Below are 20,904 nucleotides of genomic sequence, written 5' to 3' on the forward strand. Positions count from 1 at the left end.
GCCAGCTTTTATAAACTCATTACCACACAACCAGTGTTTGTGTAGAGGGATCAAATGACTTGCCTCGGTTAAACACACGTAACACACACCTTTCAGCGAACGGCGTGTGAGCCAACCTCACACCATCTGAGTGAATTATTAAAAAAAAACAAAAAAACAGCTTTATTAGATCATCTTTATGTTAATGCGTGTGTCGCTCGTGTAGGTTTACATACACTGTGATGAAGTGTTCACCTGAGCATATGGCGTGCTGAACGGGCACCATATGGGTGTGTGTGAGTGTGTGTGTGGAGAGACAAAGAGGGATTTAAACGGGCTTATCTGAGGACACGAAGGATGTGAATGCTACACCCATGGTTGCGATGAGGCCTGGCAGTGCAGGAGATCAGGTGACTGCATGGAGGGAATTAAAAGCTCCTCATTGTCAGGAGGATCGTCATTGTCTGGGAAAAGGCTGATGGACGTCCAAACGCCTGGGCTCACTTATGCACATAGGGAGCAGGAAACACGTGCTCGTCTGCAAAAACACATGCCAGACACGTGAATGTTTAATACATCGTGGTCGTGCTGTCGGTAACACAGCACGACCAAGTCTCCATCAGATCGCAAAACACTGATTCATCCACGATAGTATTGATGGAGCACCGAGTCTGGGCAGCCACATTAAAGAACTCTGAATCTGAGAGTTTCTGGCCAAATTGTCACAGTCTCTGCTGCCACCTGCTGTACAACAGCGGAAACACTCATTTCAGAGGACCCTCTACTACCATCCGCACTTTATTCCAGTTTTTAAACCGTTTTTATCTTTTGGTGAAGCTTCAACAACTGTGGACATTACATTTTCTAAACATTAGTTGCTTGACATTTTGATATCCATAAGTTCAAGAACTCACCCTTGGATTTAAACTTGCCAGCCTCTCTGGTTAGGTTCCCCTGCTAGTATGGAGTTGGACCCCATTTTGCCTCCAGAACAGCCTTAATTCTCCATGGAACAGATGCAAATATTCCTCCAAGATTTTGATCCACATGGACGGGACAGCATCTGTTCATCTGTGACGCAAACATCTTATTCCACCATGTTCTCAAGGTCTTCGATCCAACTGGGATATCTTGACTGCGGAAGTCATCTCAATATCAGGGTTTCTGTGGGCTTCATTGACTCAAATTTAAGACATTTTAAGACCATTATGAATTAAATTTAAGACCTGTATTGTGACAGAAAAATACAAAAGAAATTGTTGTAAAATAAACTAGCCAGCTACCCTAGCTATCAAGGGTATATTAGCAGCTAGTTACTGGTTCCCACAACCGCCCGGAGTCACAGAACGCAATGAAGATGTGTGTGTGTGTGGGTGTGTGTGTGTGTGTGTGTGTGTGTGAGCGACTCAAACTTTAGCCTGACAGAAAAGTCCTGCGAGAAAAAAAACAAACATAGAATATACGAGATTAAAAAGTTCTGCCACGACAAAATGTAAGACCTGTGATTAACGTATCTAAGGCTAACTTGTATTTTTTTTTTTATGTACTGTATGTAAGACAATTCAAGGCCTTAATTTAACAATACATGAATTTAAGACGTTTTAAGGGTTTGTGGACACTGACCCAGAATACAGTGAGCTCATAGTAAAAAAATCAAGTTGAGGCGATTTAAGTTTTTTGGCAAGGTGCGTTGTACTGTTGGAAGGAGCCACCAGAAGGTGGCAAACTGTGGGCAGAAAGGGATGGACGTTGATCAGCAATAATACTGAGAGTGAGTTAAATATTTTATCTTACAGTTACCCAAATACTTAGTAACTGAATGTGTGCCAAAAATATCCTCTAAACCATTACACTACCAGTATGATCCGTTTTAGCGGCACCGTTTAAAAGGTGCTGCTAAAATCGGGTCTCAAATGACAAGCGAATGGTTTTCCAAGGTGTTGTTGCCAAATTTAAGCATCTATCAAAAGGAATAGAAGACCTGATTTTGGTAAGTTATTCTTTTCTCATTTGACCCTCTTTCCCCGTGCCAATCAAGCAAGTTACTGTGCCAGCAAACTGGCTACATAGATAATTCATGTCATATTGGTCCAGGGGAAGATGAGACCCAACAATGTGGATGACTTGAAGGCAGCAATCAAAGCATCCTGGGTTTCCACTACATCTCAGCAGAACCACGGGCTAATTGCCTCCATACCAGTTGCATAAGGCATAACCATCTAAATAAGTGTTTGAAATAGTTGTGTAATAAATCTGTATCAGTTTTGCTTTCTGAAATGAGTGAGAAAAAAAATCCCACTGAACTATATAATATTGCAATTCTTCAGATGTACTCGTTTGTCAAGCTTTGTTTTAAAAAACATTTTTTTGGAAATATCTTTTTTGACCAACAAAAAAAAAATAGTTCTGCACTCATTTTGTCTTTTTAATCCTAACATTTGATTTATCTATATATATTTTTTAAATGTAATTTTAGTGGCACTCTTGTAGTTCCATATTTTCCGCTTTGTAGCATACAGCATTTATGTGTAGATGTGGATCTCTGTAACCCGGTAAGACTTGAAAACAAGCGAAAACTTAACAAGTTGGACATTTCACGCACTGCTTCCTTCTATTAATTCAATTTTATTTATTCTGATTCATAGAAGCATTTTTAGAAAATATAATTATTTTCCAGCAATTGAAATCAAATTAAAACCACCCGCAGGCTGATTTAAATACTCTTGAAGAGATGGGAGAGAGCTAAGTTCATGGTAACAAGTTTCTCAATCAACATCAGCATACACCAAAAAAAAACCCCAAACAGAAACGAAAAAACAGCATACTCAAACACAGTTATCAAATATTCTATTATCATAAATTAAATCCTGATTGTGAACTAATAGCGGTACCACAATGGTTAGTGCATTTGATCTACATCTCATTAAAATAAATACAGTACAAACTCACTTTTAGTAATCACAGATTGTCAGTAAAAGGTGGGGGAAGGCGATGAGGAAACATCTTTTAACATTAAATGCATAAAACTCCCTTGAGCTTACTGGAGAACAAAACTACTGCGCGCGTGTGTGACAGAATCTTCTCATTACGCGAGAGAAACCATAACGAGTGCAAGCAGTTAAAAGGAAGGTATACAGAACATGCACTTTCAGCAACAGATTGATGAAATGGCGAAGAATCCCCTTGATGAATCCGTTTTTCAGTTCAAGTCCGTGGGAGTGGGGTGTTAAAAGCTCGTCTCACTCCAGTTCTCCGTTCTCCAGTCTCTCCTTCCCAGCAGCGTCCTCTCCGTCCCCAGGTAATGTCATAATGCGTCTCCGTTACCACCTTCGTAACCTGCAGGAGAAAATGCAATGCGAGATGGAATGAAAGCTAGACTTATTGAATTGTATTGTTAAGGGATCAAATTATAGGCAACACAGAAAGGGTTCTGTTACAAAAGCAGAAGTGGAAAAGCAAAAGGTTCTAACAGTTTAAAGTAACAGTATGCCCAGCCGTCTGGGCTTCAGGTTTTGATTTCGTGGTGCTTCACATCCCGATCTGGTGAAAGGTTACCAACTCCTGCTAATGAAGTGCTTTCTTTCCCAAGGACTCACATTTAATGGGATGCATGACCATGACAATAAATAAAATGTCCATTTTTTATTGCTCTGTTGAAAGTCTTTCCTCGGACAATGACAGTCTGACATTTAGAAACCTTGAGCTCGAGCCAAAATCGGCTTCCCATGCTTCCTTCCTATCTTCCAAAGCTTCTTAATTAAAGGACAGTTTTCTTTTGCGACGTCTTTGTGAGCAATTTTCCGCCTCCAGTAATGCCTTTAGCAAGTGACATGCAGGTTGATTAGGTTGCAATCGACTGGCTCGCCCATAATAAACACTATCCTCTCGTTAACACTGATGTCCTGTGTGTATAAAGTGTAACGCTGTCTAAGCCTAAACATGATGTTGCACTGGAGTTTAAATCAGAGGGAATTAAGCAGATTTTGTAAAAACTAAAATAAAAAAATCAAGCCCTGTTATATACATGAGGTAAATGTGTGGCTTCTCATGGGCTCCCATTTTGTGTAGTTAATGCATACTGGGATTAATGTTGTACACCATACAGCGCTATAATGCAGAAAAAAAAGAGTAATTGCTCCATGTCACATTTTTACCCTCCAACTGACTTTCTTTGGATGAAAACTCAATGTTCTATTCATGGTCTTTGATTGCGTTAAGTCCACATACTTAAAGCCGGTTAAGTAGCTAGACCGCTCCATGTTGGGCTACTCCAAGCATTTGACATGCTGAGGTGAGAGAATCTTCATAAATGCAGACGGAGTGTAGGCATAGCAAAATATGTAAGGTGATTTAGTGGGTTATTGCTGCAAAATTTACAAATATCGCATGATATTTGTGGTGTTTTCACTTTGCGAGGTCACAGTTCATAATTTTGTGATCTGAAACTTATATGACAACCTGACATATAAATTTGTATCAACCTATTTATGCTAAAGCAGCACATGGACACATAATACTAGATTCAAGATGCTGATTTCTGATCACCGACTTTGTAAAGCTGAATCTCTAGGTTAGATTTTAGCCAATCCTGACGTCTGTTCAAGAATGAGCAAAAAAAAAAAGAAGTGCCCAGTATCAGCAATAAAAAAACAAACAAACAAACAAACATTAGAAAGATCCCAAAGTTAGAGTTGTGTCTCTGATGACTGAACATTGACAAACTTGCAAAAACTAAAATCCTCCAGGGTATGGGACATCATAACTCAAAAAGTAAAAAAAAAACAAACAAAAAAAACACCATATTTAATTTACAACTTTACAAGACACATTGAGGGACATTAACGTTTGTTCGTGTTTAAAGAGATCCATTCAAATGAAAAAACAACAACAACAAAAAAACTGAATAAAACTAGCTGTGTCTAACTGGATGTTTTAAAAGACTTTGTGCTAATTAATTTTTCTGTTGTTTGATGTGACTACAGAGTAGCTTCCATACGCCTCTCTGTGATTATGAATTATTTATATGGGGATCAGAGGTGATGTCACACTGTGTGTGTGTAAGAGAAAGGCGTCTGTTTGTGTGACACTGCTCTGCAGGTGAAAGAGGATTTTACGACAACTTTAAAACAAGTACAAAAGGATTAGAGTTAAAATAGAAAGTCTCTTGAATCAGCAGTTAGCATGCTGAGCGTATGCTACTAAAGTGAGTATTTCCTGTCGACCGTTACAAGACAATTAGACTTCTGAAAGATGGTCATCTTCTCCCAACCCAGCAGGTTGGATTCACCTAAATGGTAAAACAAAGCAACATCACTTTTATACTTTTATACATTCGGCTTCCTGAAGAGAAAAAAAAAAGTTGGTGCTTCATCTGTCTTCATTACTAAATGCTTCAATGGAGCTAAAAATAACTAACTTTAAATCTTCCTCCCTCAGTAGCAACTTCCACACCAAAGAGTGTTGTTGTTTGAGTGACCTGCTGACGAGTTTCCAGATTGGATAAAAGATTGAGTTTTAAGTAAGAGAGTAAAATCAACAGTGTCTGAAGGCAGGCCGATTTCTTAGTGGCTCTCTATAAAGAGATATCCATCGATATCACTCAAAATGTTTTTATTCTGGGTTTGTTTTCTTGAAAGAAAATGTCAAAAAGCTAATTTTCCACCTTTCTACCAATCCCGAGTATGATCTGTTGTTTGACATTTTTAGGCTTGCATATCAAAGACTGGCTTTCTTTGCTCTTGCTTTCAGTGAGCGCTTAACATTTTAGACGTTTAGATAACGTAAATGACAAGTCTGGGACAAACGGCGATAGTCTCCCTTTGTTTCTTCAAGTGTCTGCGGGAATTTCAATTTAAAATTCCAAGCATTCAGAGACGAAGCCGCTTTCATCAAGTCGGCTGTCTTCAGAGGAAAACCTAATGGTGACTTTTTTTTTTCTCACTAGGCAGACGTTGTGTCAAGTATTGATCTGCAACGGGAGAAATTGAGACCTCAGTGTAATAACTGAAGCAAATGATACAACTGCAACTGCGCTGAATCCCTGATATGACGGATCACAGAGGGGGATCAGACCTTTTATACTGGAGATAATTAGCTCTAATACTACAAAGTCAAGGATGCGCAACCTCACTGTGTTGAAGATTTCTGTAGCAGAATTTTAAGATGCACCGCTCTGGATTACAAGGGTAATTGGCAGTGGGTTTCGCCTCGTCATTAGCATTCTTTCAGTTCCAGCAACCCCGAGGTCGACTTCTTCAGCACCGCGCTGCTTAGAGTGGAAAATGATAATGAATCAGCTGAACTCGTCTGGCAATTATCACAATAAAAGAATTAAGCATGAGAAATAAAAGGGCGGAAATGAGGAAGCTGTCGTCTGTTTTTTCGCCGAAGGCTGCCAACAGAAGTGAGACATGCCTGGAAATTAGCCAGATTATCCCTTTAAATGATATTCTGTGGTCTCTTGCTTTGATCAATCATTTATAAAGCGACTGTACAGCCTTGCTTTTAATGTGTAGGGTGCGACTCGTGCGTGAGGGGCTTGATAAAAGCGAGGTTGAGCAAAAACAGCAAACATTGAAAAGTGAAAAAAAAAAAAAAAAAGAGGACAATTTCTGTTCAAAAACACATGCAATGTAAAATTGGGTGGAGGGTAAGTAGTGGTCATACCACATGCATCAGAAAGGGAATGGAGCAGATACATACACCCAGTCCCAGCAGAGAAGTCCAGGGATCTGTTTCTGTGCTTTTTCACAGCAAATCTGAGATCTAAGGACCTCTCTGGATCATAGGGTATGTCCCGTTCCATGCCTGAGAGGGGAAATGTCAGGAGACATACACAAAGTGGGGTGTGGGAATTAAAATAAAGAAAAGGACGCAATAAATGGCGGGAGTGATAAGATGTCAGCACAGTCTAAAGGGTTGGAAGAAACCAAAAATAACAGACCCATGCTGAGTTCATTAGGTATAGAAATGAAAGTTAAAAAAAAAGGCATGACGATATTGTTTTGAACAAATGTAGAGAGAGATGCATTTATACTCCAGCATGCACTCTACAGCACAAAGGAACGCCACAGCAGGGGGCCTGAAACAGACCATGTCAGAGGAGCAGTACCTATGTCAAATGAGTTGGACTTCCTGGTGTGATGGGATGTTTTGGGGAATCCATTATGATCTGCTTCCTCATCTGTGGGTGTATACGGAGGGGGGTCATCATCATTTTTCACCACATTCTGCCCAAATGGTTTACTACCTTCATTTAAGAACAGGATTTATCTGTACGAGTAGAAATGAAGCTGTTCAATCAGAAAAATCTGACTTCTGCTGATTGGGATAAGGAGAATGTCTGAAAATCTTCAATAATAATAACAATATCAAGTACAGATGAAGTAAGAATAGACATTCAAAAATTAATTTTAATCACCTCAATTAAATATGTGGACATTTAACGGTGATCATTTTTCAAAAACACTTAATTTGATACACAGAAACAGCTCTCAGCTTCTGTGGATTTAAAAAAAAAAAAAAATTCTAGGATGTAGTAACAAAATAAACAGTAAGGTGTATATAGCGGCCAATATCTAATTTTAAAACCAGTCAAACTAAAAAGAGTTTTAGTTTGAAAAACAATGAGTGCTGTTGTAATGACAGAGTCAACATCGGGTTATGGCTGTGTCTAAATTGTTCATTCCTTAATGAGGATTATTAGGGGACCCTTTTCCAAAAACGATATTAAAACTGTCAAATCTAGACAATAAACATGTTCTAAGGTACTATATAATTTACAAAGTAAAAAGGAAGGAGAAGTGCAGTGACTCAATCAATGTAAGAAGTTACAGTTTTTTTTCCAGTATTCAACCTATTTAACAAAGTCCAGTCTGAGTCACAGACCACGGGGCTAGGGTCTTGGGGAGCTGTTGTTCTGCACCATATAGGTACATCCCTGGTCCAACATATCTGATTTAGAATACTTAGACATGTTTTGAAGACACATCTAAAGTTGCGGGACGCCAGGCCTTGAGGACCTGAAGTTTGAGACCTCTGGTTTGGAGACTAAGTTTAGTCTGAAATCTGAGATTTGAGTCCCGATCTCTGGCTACGACCATGTGACGGCATTTTAATACTACCGTGGCTGATGATGGTGGGATCGGCATTCTCTAAGCCAGGCTTCACAGAGACCGTAGGGCTCCTCGCTTCGCTGCTCACGCTGTCTTCAGACGCTGTCCGAGCCGGAGGCGAACTCTTCTGGTCGTCGTTCTGTTCTTCAAGACTCGCGGGAGTTTTCGGTGAAGCCTTGCTCTTTTCCGGAGAGGTCTTGTCTCTCTGGAGGTCTACGCTGGGCTAGCAGCAGAGGATAACACGTGTTTATTCCATTTTTCATGTCTATTGGCCTGCAGCAGAAAAAAAACAAACATTCTATTTATTTACCACATACCTTTTTGGGAATAAGAGGACGCTGTCCCTCTGGTCCTCGCCCTCTCTGCTTCTCTTCCTGCAGTCTCTCGCTCTGCTCTTCTCCCTCTGGAATTCCTGCCTCTTCTGGTAACAAAAACACAGGAAACTCCATCAACTCCGTGATCAATCAAAACTTTGTTTCTGATTCAAAACGAAAGGCCCTGAAGCAGAAACTCTGAGAGAAAGCAAAGAGACTTTATGGGTTCCGAGACGTGAGCCACGGCTGAAGAAAAGAAACGCTAAAGTAAAAACAAGCCACCTGTAACTATAGATCAGAACGTTGCTCCATTTTCAAAAGACAAACAAGTTATTTCATCCACAAAAGCCAAATATTTGTGTATTTCTGTTGCTTATTAATAATTACATTTTGCTATTTGGCATTCCAATATGCAGTGGAGGTTGCAGCCAATACACCGCCAATAGTCCTCGACTATGACTCTGTGAATCTGGAGAACATCATCATGTTGGAATCATTAAACATCATTTTTACTCTATCTAGCTACCAGCTCGTTCATTTAAAACATTTTCAAGCAATTCTGACGAGGCACAGTTCCCAGATGAAGCCTCTACGTTTAGACCTGACAGCTTTTCTTCGTGGCTATGCTTTAGGTAAATCGCATTGTCTAAGAAGGTTGTTCTGCAGGTTAAAGTTCACATTTCAACCAGTTTGGAACTGTGAAGTATGCAGAGCCTTGAATCCTTTGAACCCTTTGCATCCACATGATTCGAATTTGAATCACTTCAAATGAACCAAGGTTTTTAGGCGGACCAGAGTTTGCTTTTTTTTTTTTAGTCTGCATCAGAGTTTGATTGTGCATTCACACCTCCCCAAACAACCTGGACTTTCTAGGTAAACAAACAAGAGTTAAATTAAAGCGTACTAAGCAGGGTTATTGTGAATGCAGCCTTAACGTGTAAAGCTGCAATTGCAGTTAAAATGATTCCAGAAAAGGAAGGCTTAGTCCAAATGGATAATACATTTGTATTGACTTTTTTGACTTTTTTTTCCATAAATACTTCACAATCACACCCTTTCTTGTGGGCATCTATCAGAAATCACACTCTTGCAAGACACTGCATACCACAGAGGCTGTCCCGTCTCCAACAATGTGTCTGCTGACAGATCAAACTCTACTTACTGTAGAAGTTGCAGTACCTGAACTGTCCTGCAGATGTCTCTGCCTTATCACAGCCAGATTGGGCTTGGTGCTGTGCGGAGGCGGCTCCGGCCTGGCGCTGCCAACGCCGCTGCTCTGGACGTCTTCTCCCGCCTCGGTCCGCGACTCAGTCAGTGGGACGATCCTCTCCTGCCTGGCCGTCTCCATCTGCCTGTCCGTCTGGTGTTTGGAGGACGCCACATGTCCGTTACTCCGCGGATCTGTCAGGGCGTCCGAGATGGCGTTTGATCCGTCAGCGCTGTGCGGCGACGACTCTTTGATGTCGCAGGTGCTGCTGCTGTCGGAGTCCTCTATTTCCGCCCCAATGCAGCTGTACACCATGCTGACCAGATCTGTGGACTGCAGCACAGGGGAAGGCCGCACGCGGAATCCCAATTAGTCAGAATCAGATAAACGTTTGCATTGTTCACACCCGCAACTCCTGGAAAGATTTTGTTGACAACAAACCAAATACCTATTATGATTCCAAATATCTAATTATTGAAAGATTTCTAACTTAATCTGATTGTAGAAACTGCCATTAAGAGTCGGAGCAGACATTTTGGTTCTGCAAGAGTGTGCAGCAGAGATTTAAAATAAGCCTTAATGTCTATGTTTCACACAAGCAGCTGCACAAATCCAGGACATAAAGACGCTGGGAATAGTAGGTGGTGGGCACAGCAGGCAGCTCTGCTCTGTCATCACATGGGACCAAAGAGGTGGGAACAGGATGCTCATAAACTGACATCTTGATTATAAAGCGAACTTTAAAGCCTAGCTTTAATTGTTCTTAATATTCCTTCTTTAATCATGCAATAATCTTCAAAGCACCAACTATTCTTGAAATCTGCTTGACAACCCTGCCTAGCCTTCGCCACCACATATGTTAGCTTGTTCATATCCATCAGTAGATGACAAAATTGCTCCTTTTTTACAACCGCCATTAATTATTTTGTTGTTGTTGATTATTTCAAGTTTATATTTTTAAAAAAGGACATTACATATCAATTAACGTTTACATGTTATACATGAGATTATAGCCAAATGGCCAATTTCCATCCCTAGTTCCATTGGCAAGTTGATGTACTGTACATGGCAGAAGCAGCCTCAGACTACTACACAAAAAAACTCTCTTCATAAAGAATAAAAGGGAGTAATTAAACAGTTATTTGCAATTTGTAGTTTATAAGGGTTCGATAACTTTGACTTTAAGTTGATTAGTTGAATAGAGTTAGCATAGCGGGTGCTAAAAACAGAGTTGTATACAGAAAAGCAGCATCAGACTACCGTACAAAAAAACCTCTTTACTAACGAGAAAATTTAGTTATTAAACAGGTATTTGCAATTTGTAGTCTACAATGGTTCAATAACTGCAACTTTAAGTTGATAATTTAGCTAGAGTTAGCATAACATTCAAAAAAGGTTTTTTTTAAACAGTTATTTGCAATTTTTTGTTGTCTATAAGGGTTCAATAACTCTGACTTTAAGTTGATAAGTTGAATAGAGTTAGCAAAGCGGCGCTATAAATTTAGTTGTATACAGTGAAGCTATCCTTAGCTGAACAGGCTAATTGTGTGACCTGAAAAATTAGCTTGTGTCCTAATCCACGTTTTTTTTTTTGTTTTTTTTCCATTTTTTTCTCCGGAGAGTTTTTGCGGCGCTAGTGGCTCGTATTTTTGCGACAGTAGGCAGACAGGAAGGAGGGTGAGGAGAGGGGGGAAGACATCCGGTAAAGGTCGTCGGGACCGGGAGTCGAACCCGCAAGGTCCGCGTCGAGGACTAAGGCCTCCAAACGTGGGGCGCGCTAACCCCCTGCGCCACCACAGCACGCCCCATAATCCACGTTTTTGGCGTGCTAAACTGAGCCATATCTTTTGGGTAAATAAATAGTTTTGTTTTCCCAGTTTTGCAGGACAATTAGATGAAATTGCAATTTTTGTGTGCCACCCTTCTCCAGTTTGTGCCCCTGTAGAAGGGGCATAAAGTGTAGAAAAAAAATCTAGACACGTCTGAGTGTAACCGTTGAAAGAACTAAGATAATAACAACAAAGGTCATATTCTTTTTAATGCTGCTACCTGCTGTTGCACAGAATAATTTGTTGTTAAAACTGAGCTCAGACCCTCTTTCAAGGATGCCCGGCTAATCAAAAGCAGACAGCGTGTCGACAGCTGCTGGCTCCCAGGGACGATCCGGTACACTGTACCTGTCTTTGGATGGAGCAGGGGGGGCTGGCGGCCCTGAGTCCATGAGCAGGTACGCCTTGAGCTGGCAGAGGTGAGGACAGGGTCCCGTTTGCTCCGGGACCGGCGCTCTCTGGCCTCCCGGTGTCTTTAGGATGCTGAATCATGGAGTAGACGTTCTCTGAGGCGCACCTGGAAACACACAAGGCCTTAGCGGTAACGTGACAGCTGAAGTAAAAATATGTTGGTCAGCACACTGGCTCTGATGCAGCCAACGATTAGCCTAGTGATCAACTTTTATGTAGATCATTTTGACAATTAATCAATTAATCTATTAAACGGATAAAACAATTTCCACTTAAGTTCATTTTACACAATACTACAAATGCAAATGATAATTTGGTTTACTTTATAAATAAGAAAATAAACATTTTATTGCCTAAAATGCAGCAACAGCAAGTATACACAACACATATATTGTGTATACTTGATCATTTGTAGCAAAGCGTGAATCTGCAGCTAAAAGTAAACTTCTAGCATCAACATGTGAAAAGCGCAGCCCTTTTTTCTCGACTCTGCATAAATACAGTGTATGACTGATCTGCCGACTATTTTTTGATTAAATTAATAATAGCTGTATAGCAAAAAGTTCTTAACGGGATTTATTTTTGACCAAAATTTGGACCAGGTGAAGCTAAAACTACCATTTAAGGAATTCCAGGAAGAACATATTTACAGACATGAGGATTGTCATATTGAAATGAAAAATGTAAATATAACAGTTTTGGCTCAACATTGCTCTGAGGGTGCTAATATTTCAGCAAATGGCACATTTTAGAGTCTGAATACTCCAGTTAGCAATTAATCAACCACTAAATTAGTTGATTATTATTTCATTAATCAATAAATCATGATTATTCGGTTTAATTGTTTCAGCCCTACCTGACTTGTTTTCAGATTGCCTTACACCTTTGCAGTTTAAATAATCTAGTAAAATTTGTTTAGTTTATTTTTTTTAAATCAGTTTATAGTATTTGACAGAATAAACACTGTTTAAGTCAGAAGGTTAAAAACCATCATAATTAGAAGGAAGGTTAATGTTTTGGGCTTTTAGTGATTCACAAACTTTTTTTTATGTATTAGGGACCACCGGTCATATAATAATAATAATAATAATAATAATAATAATAATAATAATAATAATAATAATCAATTCTTTTTGAATCAATATTTGGCAAAACAACTTTGAACTTATTGTGAATTTTCTCTGTTGTCCAGCATATATGAGGCTTTGAAGTTTACAATAGTCATTCCTTAAGCTTGATATTCATCTAAATCTAGCTCTATTGTTTGGTTAGTTGATCTTCGTCATGTTTGACCTCTGATCTTTGTCCCAGTTCTACCCACCATCACAACAGATACAAGAAGTATGACGACCTTCATGCCGTAAAAACCTTCACAAAAGTTGTTGCAAGAAACATATATATATATATATATATATATATATGTATAAAAAGCCATCGTGAAAATGAAGAGAAGACTGAGCGAAATCAGCAATAAACATCCCGTCTACCAATTTATTATCCGACATTAAACAGCATCACCTGTTTTCGAAGAGACAAATTAATAAGGCCTGGCCTTCAAGTGAGCGAACCTCTTTAATTCTCCCTCTGATTAGCTCGAAAGTTTATGTAATGTGTTTTCACTTCTCAATAGAAGTGCTGTTCACCGGCAGAGCTAACGGCGTGACCGGTATTCTGAGAAGACATGTGAGCAGAAAAACAAACTGGAGCCTTCATCCAGTGTCACCTTTTCCTTCTTTGACCAGTGACATAGCTTAATAAGCGAGCTCCTACTGAGTGCTGCCCTCAGCTCTCTTCTCAGAGAGGGTAACGATAAGTAGAAAATAGAAAAAAGAAAAAAAATTGTTTGCCGGCTCGTACTTCCTCCGTTTGGCAACACGCCGTAGTTTTAAAAAGTCGAGGAGCAAATAAGACCTGCCTGAACGTACAGAGAGCCGTAAATTCAAAGCGAAAACAGCTGGAGACAAGGAAAACGTTTCCCTCCGCTGAAACATTAATGAATAGTAAGCGTCGCGAATGCATACGGCTGGCTTCCTTTAGCAGCCATCACAATCCGCAGCTTATTCGGCGCGCTTAAACGTCCCTCTGGTCGCCTGCTCCGACGCGGCTTACTCACTCAGACTCCTGGTTGGAGAAGGTGGAGTTGCGGTTCTTGCGGAAGCCGGAGAAAATCGACAGTACGCTGCGCCTCTTCTTTCTCCTGAGTGATTGGGCCTGATTGAGGGATGACAGCTGACTGAAGGAAAAGGGATATAAATAAAAGACAGAAGAAGTGTGAATGCGGGAGAGAAGATTGGAAGAGTAAAGTTAGATGGAATTGTTTTTTTGGGGAGGGGAAGTTGCAAAGATAAAACCCAGTGTTGTATAGTAACGAAGTAAAAATACTTCACTACTTTACTTAAGTATATTTTGGAGTACTTCATACTTTCCTCGAGTATGAAAATTTTTGATGACTTTCACTTTTACTTCACTACATTTCCGAACTTAATTGCGTACTTTTACTCCGATACATTTTCAATGTGTGGTTTAGTTACTCGTTACAAAAAAGCGAGAGAGAGAAACGAAGTGTTTTGACCCCACCTACTGATTAGCAAGTAGGCTACCGAACAAAGTCCGTAGCCTGCTTGCCTGGGCTTGTTCATCACCTCCAATAGGATACACCTGTTTCGCTTCTCCCATTGTTGGGGAAATCAGAAATCAGAACACCGTACAGAGTGCTGCCCGCACTGACGCGGCTCAGGGATTACGTGACACGCAGCGCCGTGCCCTATAATGCACTGTAAGCTATGTAATGTGTTTGAGGCAGTTGACCAAAATCCCGGACAATTTTTAAATTCCCCCCGGACATCTTTTTAGGTCTGAAAAGTAGGACATGTCCGGGAAAAAGAGGACGTCTGGTCACCCTAGTTCAATGGGGGACAGAAGCCATAGCGATAGCAATTTAGACTAAATTTAACGAATATAGGAAAGGCATGCAAGTTCAAAACCACAAACCATTAACATGTGCTACTCTTTAAAACTGGAACAATTTATTAGCAGGTTTAATTTTGTCTGCACTTGGTTGGGTACATTATTTTAAGTTTATTTGACAAGTTTACCAAAATATAAGAAATGTCATTCACACTTGCCTTGTTTTACTTTTTACTTGTACTTTTCATTACATTACTTGAGTACATCCATTTTTACAGTAATTTCCATACTTAAGTACAAGACGTTTCAGATACTTTAAGACTTTTACTCAAGTAACATTTCAGTCAGTGACTTCGACTTTTACCAAAGTCGTATTTTGGAGAGGTACTTGTACTTTTACTTGACTTTGAGATTTCAGTACTTTATACAACACTGATAAAACCTGTGAGGACAAAATAAGTATTCAGACAACGCAGTCATAAATTTTTATGTATTTTCTCAAAATTTTATGTGCAAGATAACTATGTGCTATAGTAAAACATGGCGGTGGCAGGGTAATGCTGTTGGAAAGTTACTTTCAGGAGGAAGAGGAAATCTGTTTTGATGTAAAGATGAATCTGGAGGAGGTTCATCACCCTGAGGCAAAATGGAGTGACCTAGTTAAAGTTTATGCCTAAATCTAACTGAAACCCTGCAGCAACACTTTAAAATACGTTCTTTGGAGGAATCCTCCATCTAATATGATAGTTTGAGCTGTTTTTCAGTTGCTTTTTTTTTTTTTAATTTACAAACCATGGTTAATTTCCTTCACCACTTTGCTCTAAAAAAAATACATTCAAGTTTTTTTTTGTTGTAGCACTGCAAAACATGGAAAGGTACGTAGTGTTTCCGAGATTTCTGTTGATTGTGAAACTGCAATCAATAGTTATCAGTTGAATGAAAGGTTATCATTCAGTTGAATGAAAGGTTTATAAAAGGATTATGTTGCACACAAATGTATTATTACTGGATCAGGAAAAAAGTTTTTGTTGAAATAAGCGTGAGGGACGAATGAAGTCGACTGTGCCTCCAATCTAAATGCTTCCATGTGTAAATACTCAAATCAAATCAAACAGACTAAATGTGACAGATATTGAAGACATTTGGTTATTTTGGTAAAAAAATAAATCAATAAATAAAGACCCAATTCTTGCAAATCGTAGACATTTGTTGCTGGAGCTGGATGAGCCAGAGCGAGCAACTTTCCGTCTACAAGCCACGATTAAGGCGACCGCCATTTTTATGGAAGTTCTCAGTCTGGCGTGTTTCAGATCCGCCGTTGCTCCAGTGCGTCTGATTTAAAGTGACGGACCATTAAACAGCCGCCAGCGATCTCGATGACCTGCTGAGGGACTAATTTAATCATTTAAATCGTCTGTGATGGAGCAGAAAAACATCTAAAACACGCAGGAAGGCGGGTGCAGAGGACCAGGTCTGGTGAAGACATCCAGCTCTGCGGAACAGGGATGCACTGCGACACTAATTTCCTTCTCAGTCATAAAATACTCCATGTGAGGTCTGATGTAAAACAGAAGATGTGAAACTGTGGAAAAGAACATCATGTCCAGTTTTAAGAGCAGTTGAAGATAAATGATTGGCCTTTTTCTATCCCAGGAGATTTTAAGCTAAATTCTAGTGGGTTCTGCTTAAAAAAAAAAAAACTGAAATAGGATGGTTATTGTGTAATCTATCTGAATAATAATCCAAAACCTATGATCAAAACCAAACTTTTTCATCAAATCCAAAATTGACTTCTTTCATGGCAATCATAGTCCATAAACGAAAGTTTTCGGGGAAAAAAACAAAACAAAAGAAAAACTGTGGGGTGAGGTGAAGAGAAAAGACCATCCATACTTTAAAGATGACTCTCTCTGTATATTTTAGCCTTTGACAATATTAGAAAAAGTCTAAGCACCAGTTTTAAGTGTGAAGTGTAAGCAGCAGGGTTACCAACAGCTGTGGTTTGTAAACAAGCAAAGAAAAAATAAATCTCAGTGTTAATTTTTTTCTTTTAGCGAGAAAATCCATTCAAAAGTTTGGATTTCTATCTTAAGACATGCTAGAAAATCTGCTACACTCACAGCTAATGAGTTCTCCTCATGCAACATGTATTTGTGTGTCCAGCTAAAGAAATCTGAAAACTCTCGTCTTTTTTATCATTTTGACTTGGGAAGTAATAATCTTTTCTTTTAAAGCATAAAAGGCCATCCTTAAGAGATGCTCTGCAGAGCTAAGCTGTAAAACTGAATAAAACTGTTGATTCTCCCCTAAAGCAATGACCTTCACGTAGATGTAGTCATCACTAGTTTGATCGATTAGCTGGAAATTCACGCTTGCAGTGAATCAACAACAAGTTTTGCGGCCACGGCTGGATTCACAGACTTAACGGTTTGAACTGCGGCCGCGCGCCTCTTTGGTCTGACGTGCCACAACTCGACCTTTCGGTTTAATATCTGGAGCTAGCTGCCGCGTCTCTGGTATGGCGTCACTTTGCCACAAATGGAGGCAAAGTCACATTTTTACTACGTAAAAATTAGTTGCACATTTCCCGGTGTGGAGTTTCAGAACAGCAAATAATAATATAAAATAAAAAAATAATAGTTATATACATAAAGATTTGGGTTTTTGCAATAAAATACAAACACTTTAGTCTGTATTTCCTTGAATTTACACATAGATCTGTTACCTATAGCTCAGAAGATGGCATTATTAAAGTTGGGCCGACATATTGGAACAGACAAATGGACGGGAGTCTATATGAGATTAGGGCTCCATCTAACTATTATTTTATTAATCGATTATTCTGATGATTAATTGATTAATCAAATTTAAAAATGGTCACTCTACAGATTTTTAATTTAAACACTGCACAAAAACAATAATACTGCGATCATTTGTAGCAAAGATTGCATCTGCAGTATTTTGCTCTTTCAGCAAATGTCCTTTCATAGAGTCCCGATATTCAAGTTAAAGATTAATCGATTACAAAATCAGTTGAAGATTATTTCAATCATCAATTAATCACTATTAATACAATTAATTGTTCCTGTCCTGTAAAGAAATTCTTTACTTCCAAAAACTGCTTCAAATCTCTGACCCACCGACATCCCAAAAAAAAACATTTGCATTCTTGTTCTGTGATGCTTTCAGCACAACCTCTTTCACTCGATGCTTATTTTTGTTCATTAATTCTCCTCTTCAGGAGCTAAAATTAATACTCTCTGTGGGTTTAAGTGCGGAGAGTAAGTGTGTTGTTGTTTTGGCAGTGGGTGTGTTGGGTCATTACCTTGCACCGCAATGAAATATCTGCTGGTTTTGTTGCATTTTTCTTTCAACAGCCAAATAACAATTTTCTTTAACATTCCAAGATTCTTTTTCTTCTATAAAGATCATTGAACCTGATCCAGAATAAGACACGCAAGCTCAAACCATGATATTTCACAGGAAAGATTATATGTTTGCAGACATGAGCAGATAGTTTTCTTTTTCTCTAATTTTCTCTAGTTTTTCTCTTAGCTCCTTGGACTAATTATTGACTGGCTTTCCTATTCCTCTAGCTAATAATGTTTTGCATCTTCTGGTATGTCCTCCACAATTTTGCCCATGGAATGTTCTTGTGACTCACTCCTGCCCTCTGCAGGTTGGCAATGATATCACTAACGGTTGTTTTAGGGGATTTCTTAAAAGCTCTCCCAATGTCTCTGCTGTCAGCTGCTAAATTTGCTCCTCGGTCGAACAGTTTGACAGATATTCCAAAACGGTTGTTCTGCTTTTCTTTTCTTTTTTTTTCAGTGTTTGTATAAAAAGGTCTGATTGATTTTCCATCTTCACGATTGCTCGACTTTCATCCATAGGCAGCTGTCTGCTTTTTAATGTTAGTTACACCTGTTATTATGAAAGACGTCTTCAGCGCCACGACCTGACAGAGTGTAATTTCAGCAATATATCTCAGAGACATATTGCAGTACTTTTGCCCTTGAAGAGTTACAAATGATGCCATCTTTTTTTTGTTTTTAGTTGTCTAGATGTATAAAGCTGGAAAAAAACGTCTCGTATGCTTTGATTTCAAATCTAAATGTTTGCAGTCTACAGGATAAAAACTGAAAACCCAGCCTCAGCGTTCCTCTGCGTGTGAAGGGGGAAATGCAAGAAGTTCTTAAAAAGCTACGCATACACAGAGCAGTAAATGGTTCTTCTTTCTATTGCAAATTGATTGATTTTGTGCCTATGTGACATAGGAGCGCATACAGAGGCAGTCCCAGCCTGTTTGGCGAATAATTAATTGAGCGTACTGTACTGTTTTGATAACTAGGATCGGTCGGACTGAATGTGTGATTGAATTGAATTGACTGGGGTGACATAAATGAACTGAAATGAACTAAGTTAAAAAAGTGAAGTGTAGTCTGATTCAATGTGAAACAGTGAGGAAAAAAAAATATTTTTTTTTACAGTTTCTGCAAAAATACTTTTAACTTTATCAACTTAGTCTGTTAGAAACCCTAAAGCAGCTGGTAGGAAAGTAGAAAAATAATTTTGCGTTAGTCTAGCATAAAAATGAGTTAGCTACTGACCTTAGCTGCTTTGAAAATTACATTTACAGTTAGTTTAGTGCCTAGGTAACCTAGCAGAGAAGCCATTCAAGAGAAACCCTTGAATGGCTTCTTTTACAGGTCAGAGGTCATAAAGCAACAGGTCAAAAAAAAAAAAATCCAAAGTGTGACCCCACCTGTCAGGCAGAACTCTCTTGCTGTAGAAATCTGGAAGTCCGTCCTCCAGCATACTGACTCCTCCATTCTCAGAGCAATGCTGCACACACACACACACACACACAAATAACAAGAAGGAGAACAACAAATGATCAGTCTGCCAAGTCCACAAGAAGCGGAAAGGATAACAAAAAGGTGCGATCGTTTCAAAAGGCTGGCTGGCGGATCTGAATCCGAAGCCAGCAGAAGTCCATCTGTAAAACACCTCCTTTAACACGCCGCCCCAAATAAATTTGCACCAATTTAGAAATGAGCTTTGAAAGAGACTAAACAAACAAACTGCTCAGTTTGTTGATGCCCCGCGGTCTCCCGGGGAGACGGCGGTTCGCTATTAACATTTGAGTCACAGAGACACATGTGGCGGCTTCCTACTTTGAAAGGAACTTATTTTTGGAAGGTGCCTCTGGCAACAAACAGAAAATGAAAACCAAAAGTTCACACGTAGAAAAGGAGAGAAGGAAAAGAAAAAAAATCCCTCAAAGTCGCACGTGTTGGGATTACGGTTGAATCGCTGTCACCTTTATGCTGCGATGTGAGTTCGAAAACAAACAAAGGGAGCTGTCCGTCAAACCTTTAGAAAACGTCAACATCTTTTTTTTCTACCAAAATATCCCCAATAAACATAAACATGCTTTGATCAGCATGACGCTGCCACCACCATGTTTTACTGCGGCGATGGCACACAAACAGTGTTTTGAATGTAAACTAAAAACTTACCTTTTGGTCTAATTTAACCACAGCAACATGATTGCTCGGTCCCCTGTATGTGGCTTGTAGAAAACTGTTGAGAGAAATTATTACAGTGCCTATAGAAAGTATTCACCCCTCTGGATGTCATAGCCTTTTTGTTGCTTTTGCAAATCAATCAACAAAAATTTGGCTTTTTTTTAGCAAACAAAAAGCTAATTCCTACAAAATAATGACAATTAAATGAAATTATTTCCATAAAATCAGTGATTGTGTTACTATTCACCCCCTTCAAGTCACTATTTAGTAGATGCATCTTTGGCTGCAGCCCCAGCATGCAGTCTGTGTGGATAGATTTGCACATCTGGATGCTGCAATTTTACTCCATCCTTCCTCGCAAAACTGCTCAAGCTCTATCGAGTTGAGTGGGGATCAGTTGTGAACTGGACTTTGGCTAGGCCACTTCTGAGCATCCACCTTCTTTTCTTCAAACCATTTGGTTGGACGCTTCGGGTTTGCTCTCTTGCTGCAAAATAAAAGTTCTCTGAAGTCGTAGTTCTGTTGCAGATGGAAACAAATTGTTTTGCTGCACTCATTTTACCTTGCACCTTTACAAGCCTCTGAAATCCAGGCAATGTCCAGACACTTAGG

At 39.3% G+C, this 20,904-nt stretch overlaps 1 protein-coding gene across 4 annotated transcripts in view; it reads right to left on the reverse strand.

Moving 5' to 3' along the window:
• Positions 1–2,584: 2,584 nt before the first annotated feature.
• Positions 2,585–20,904, reverse strand: part of carmil3 (capping protein regulator and myosin 1 linker 3) — a 114,244-nt gene continuing 95,924 nt past the window's right edge. For 2 of the 4 annotated variants that reach the window (XM_032565975.1, XM_032565977.1), the window contains exons 32-40: positions 19,527–19,606; positions 13,968–14,087; positions 11,792–11,960; positions 9,587–9,947; positions 8,411–8,514; positions 8,103–8,316; positions 7,091–7,162; positions 6,682–6,786; positions 2,585–3,315 (exon numbers count right to left, since the gene is read on the reverse strand). In XM_032565975.1, coding sequence (XP_032421866.1) covers positions 3,284–3,315; positions 6,682–6,786; positions 7,091–7,162; positions 8,103–8,316; positions 8,411–8,514; positions 9,587–9,947; positions 11,792–11,960; positions 13,968–14,087; positions 19,527–19,606 — 1,257 coding nt within the window. In that variant the 3' untranslated portion in view covers positions 2,585–3,283. The remainder of the gene's footprint in view (positions 3,316–6,681; positions 6,787–7,090; positions 7,163–8,102; positions 8,317–8,410; positions 8,515–9,586; positions 9,948–11,791; positions 11,961–13,967; positions 14,088–19,526; positions 19,607–20,904) is intronic. The other 2 variants (XM_032565978.1, XM_032565979.1) reach the window with 2 other exon arrangements.

This window comes from Xiphophorus hellerii, chromosome 6 (genome assembly GCF_003331165.1).
Source record: "Xiphophorus hellerii strain 12219 chromosome 6, Xiphophorus_hellerii-4.1, whole genome shotgun sequence".
NCBI lineage: Eukaryota > Metazoa > Chordata > Actinopteri > Cyprinodontiformes > Poeciliidae > Xiphophorus > Xiphophorus hellerii.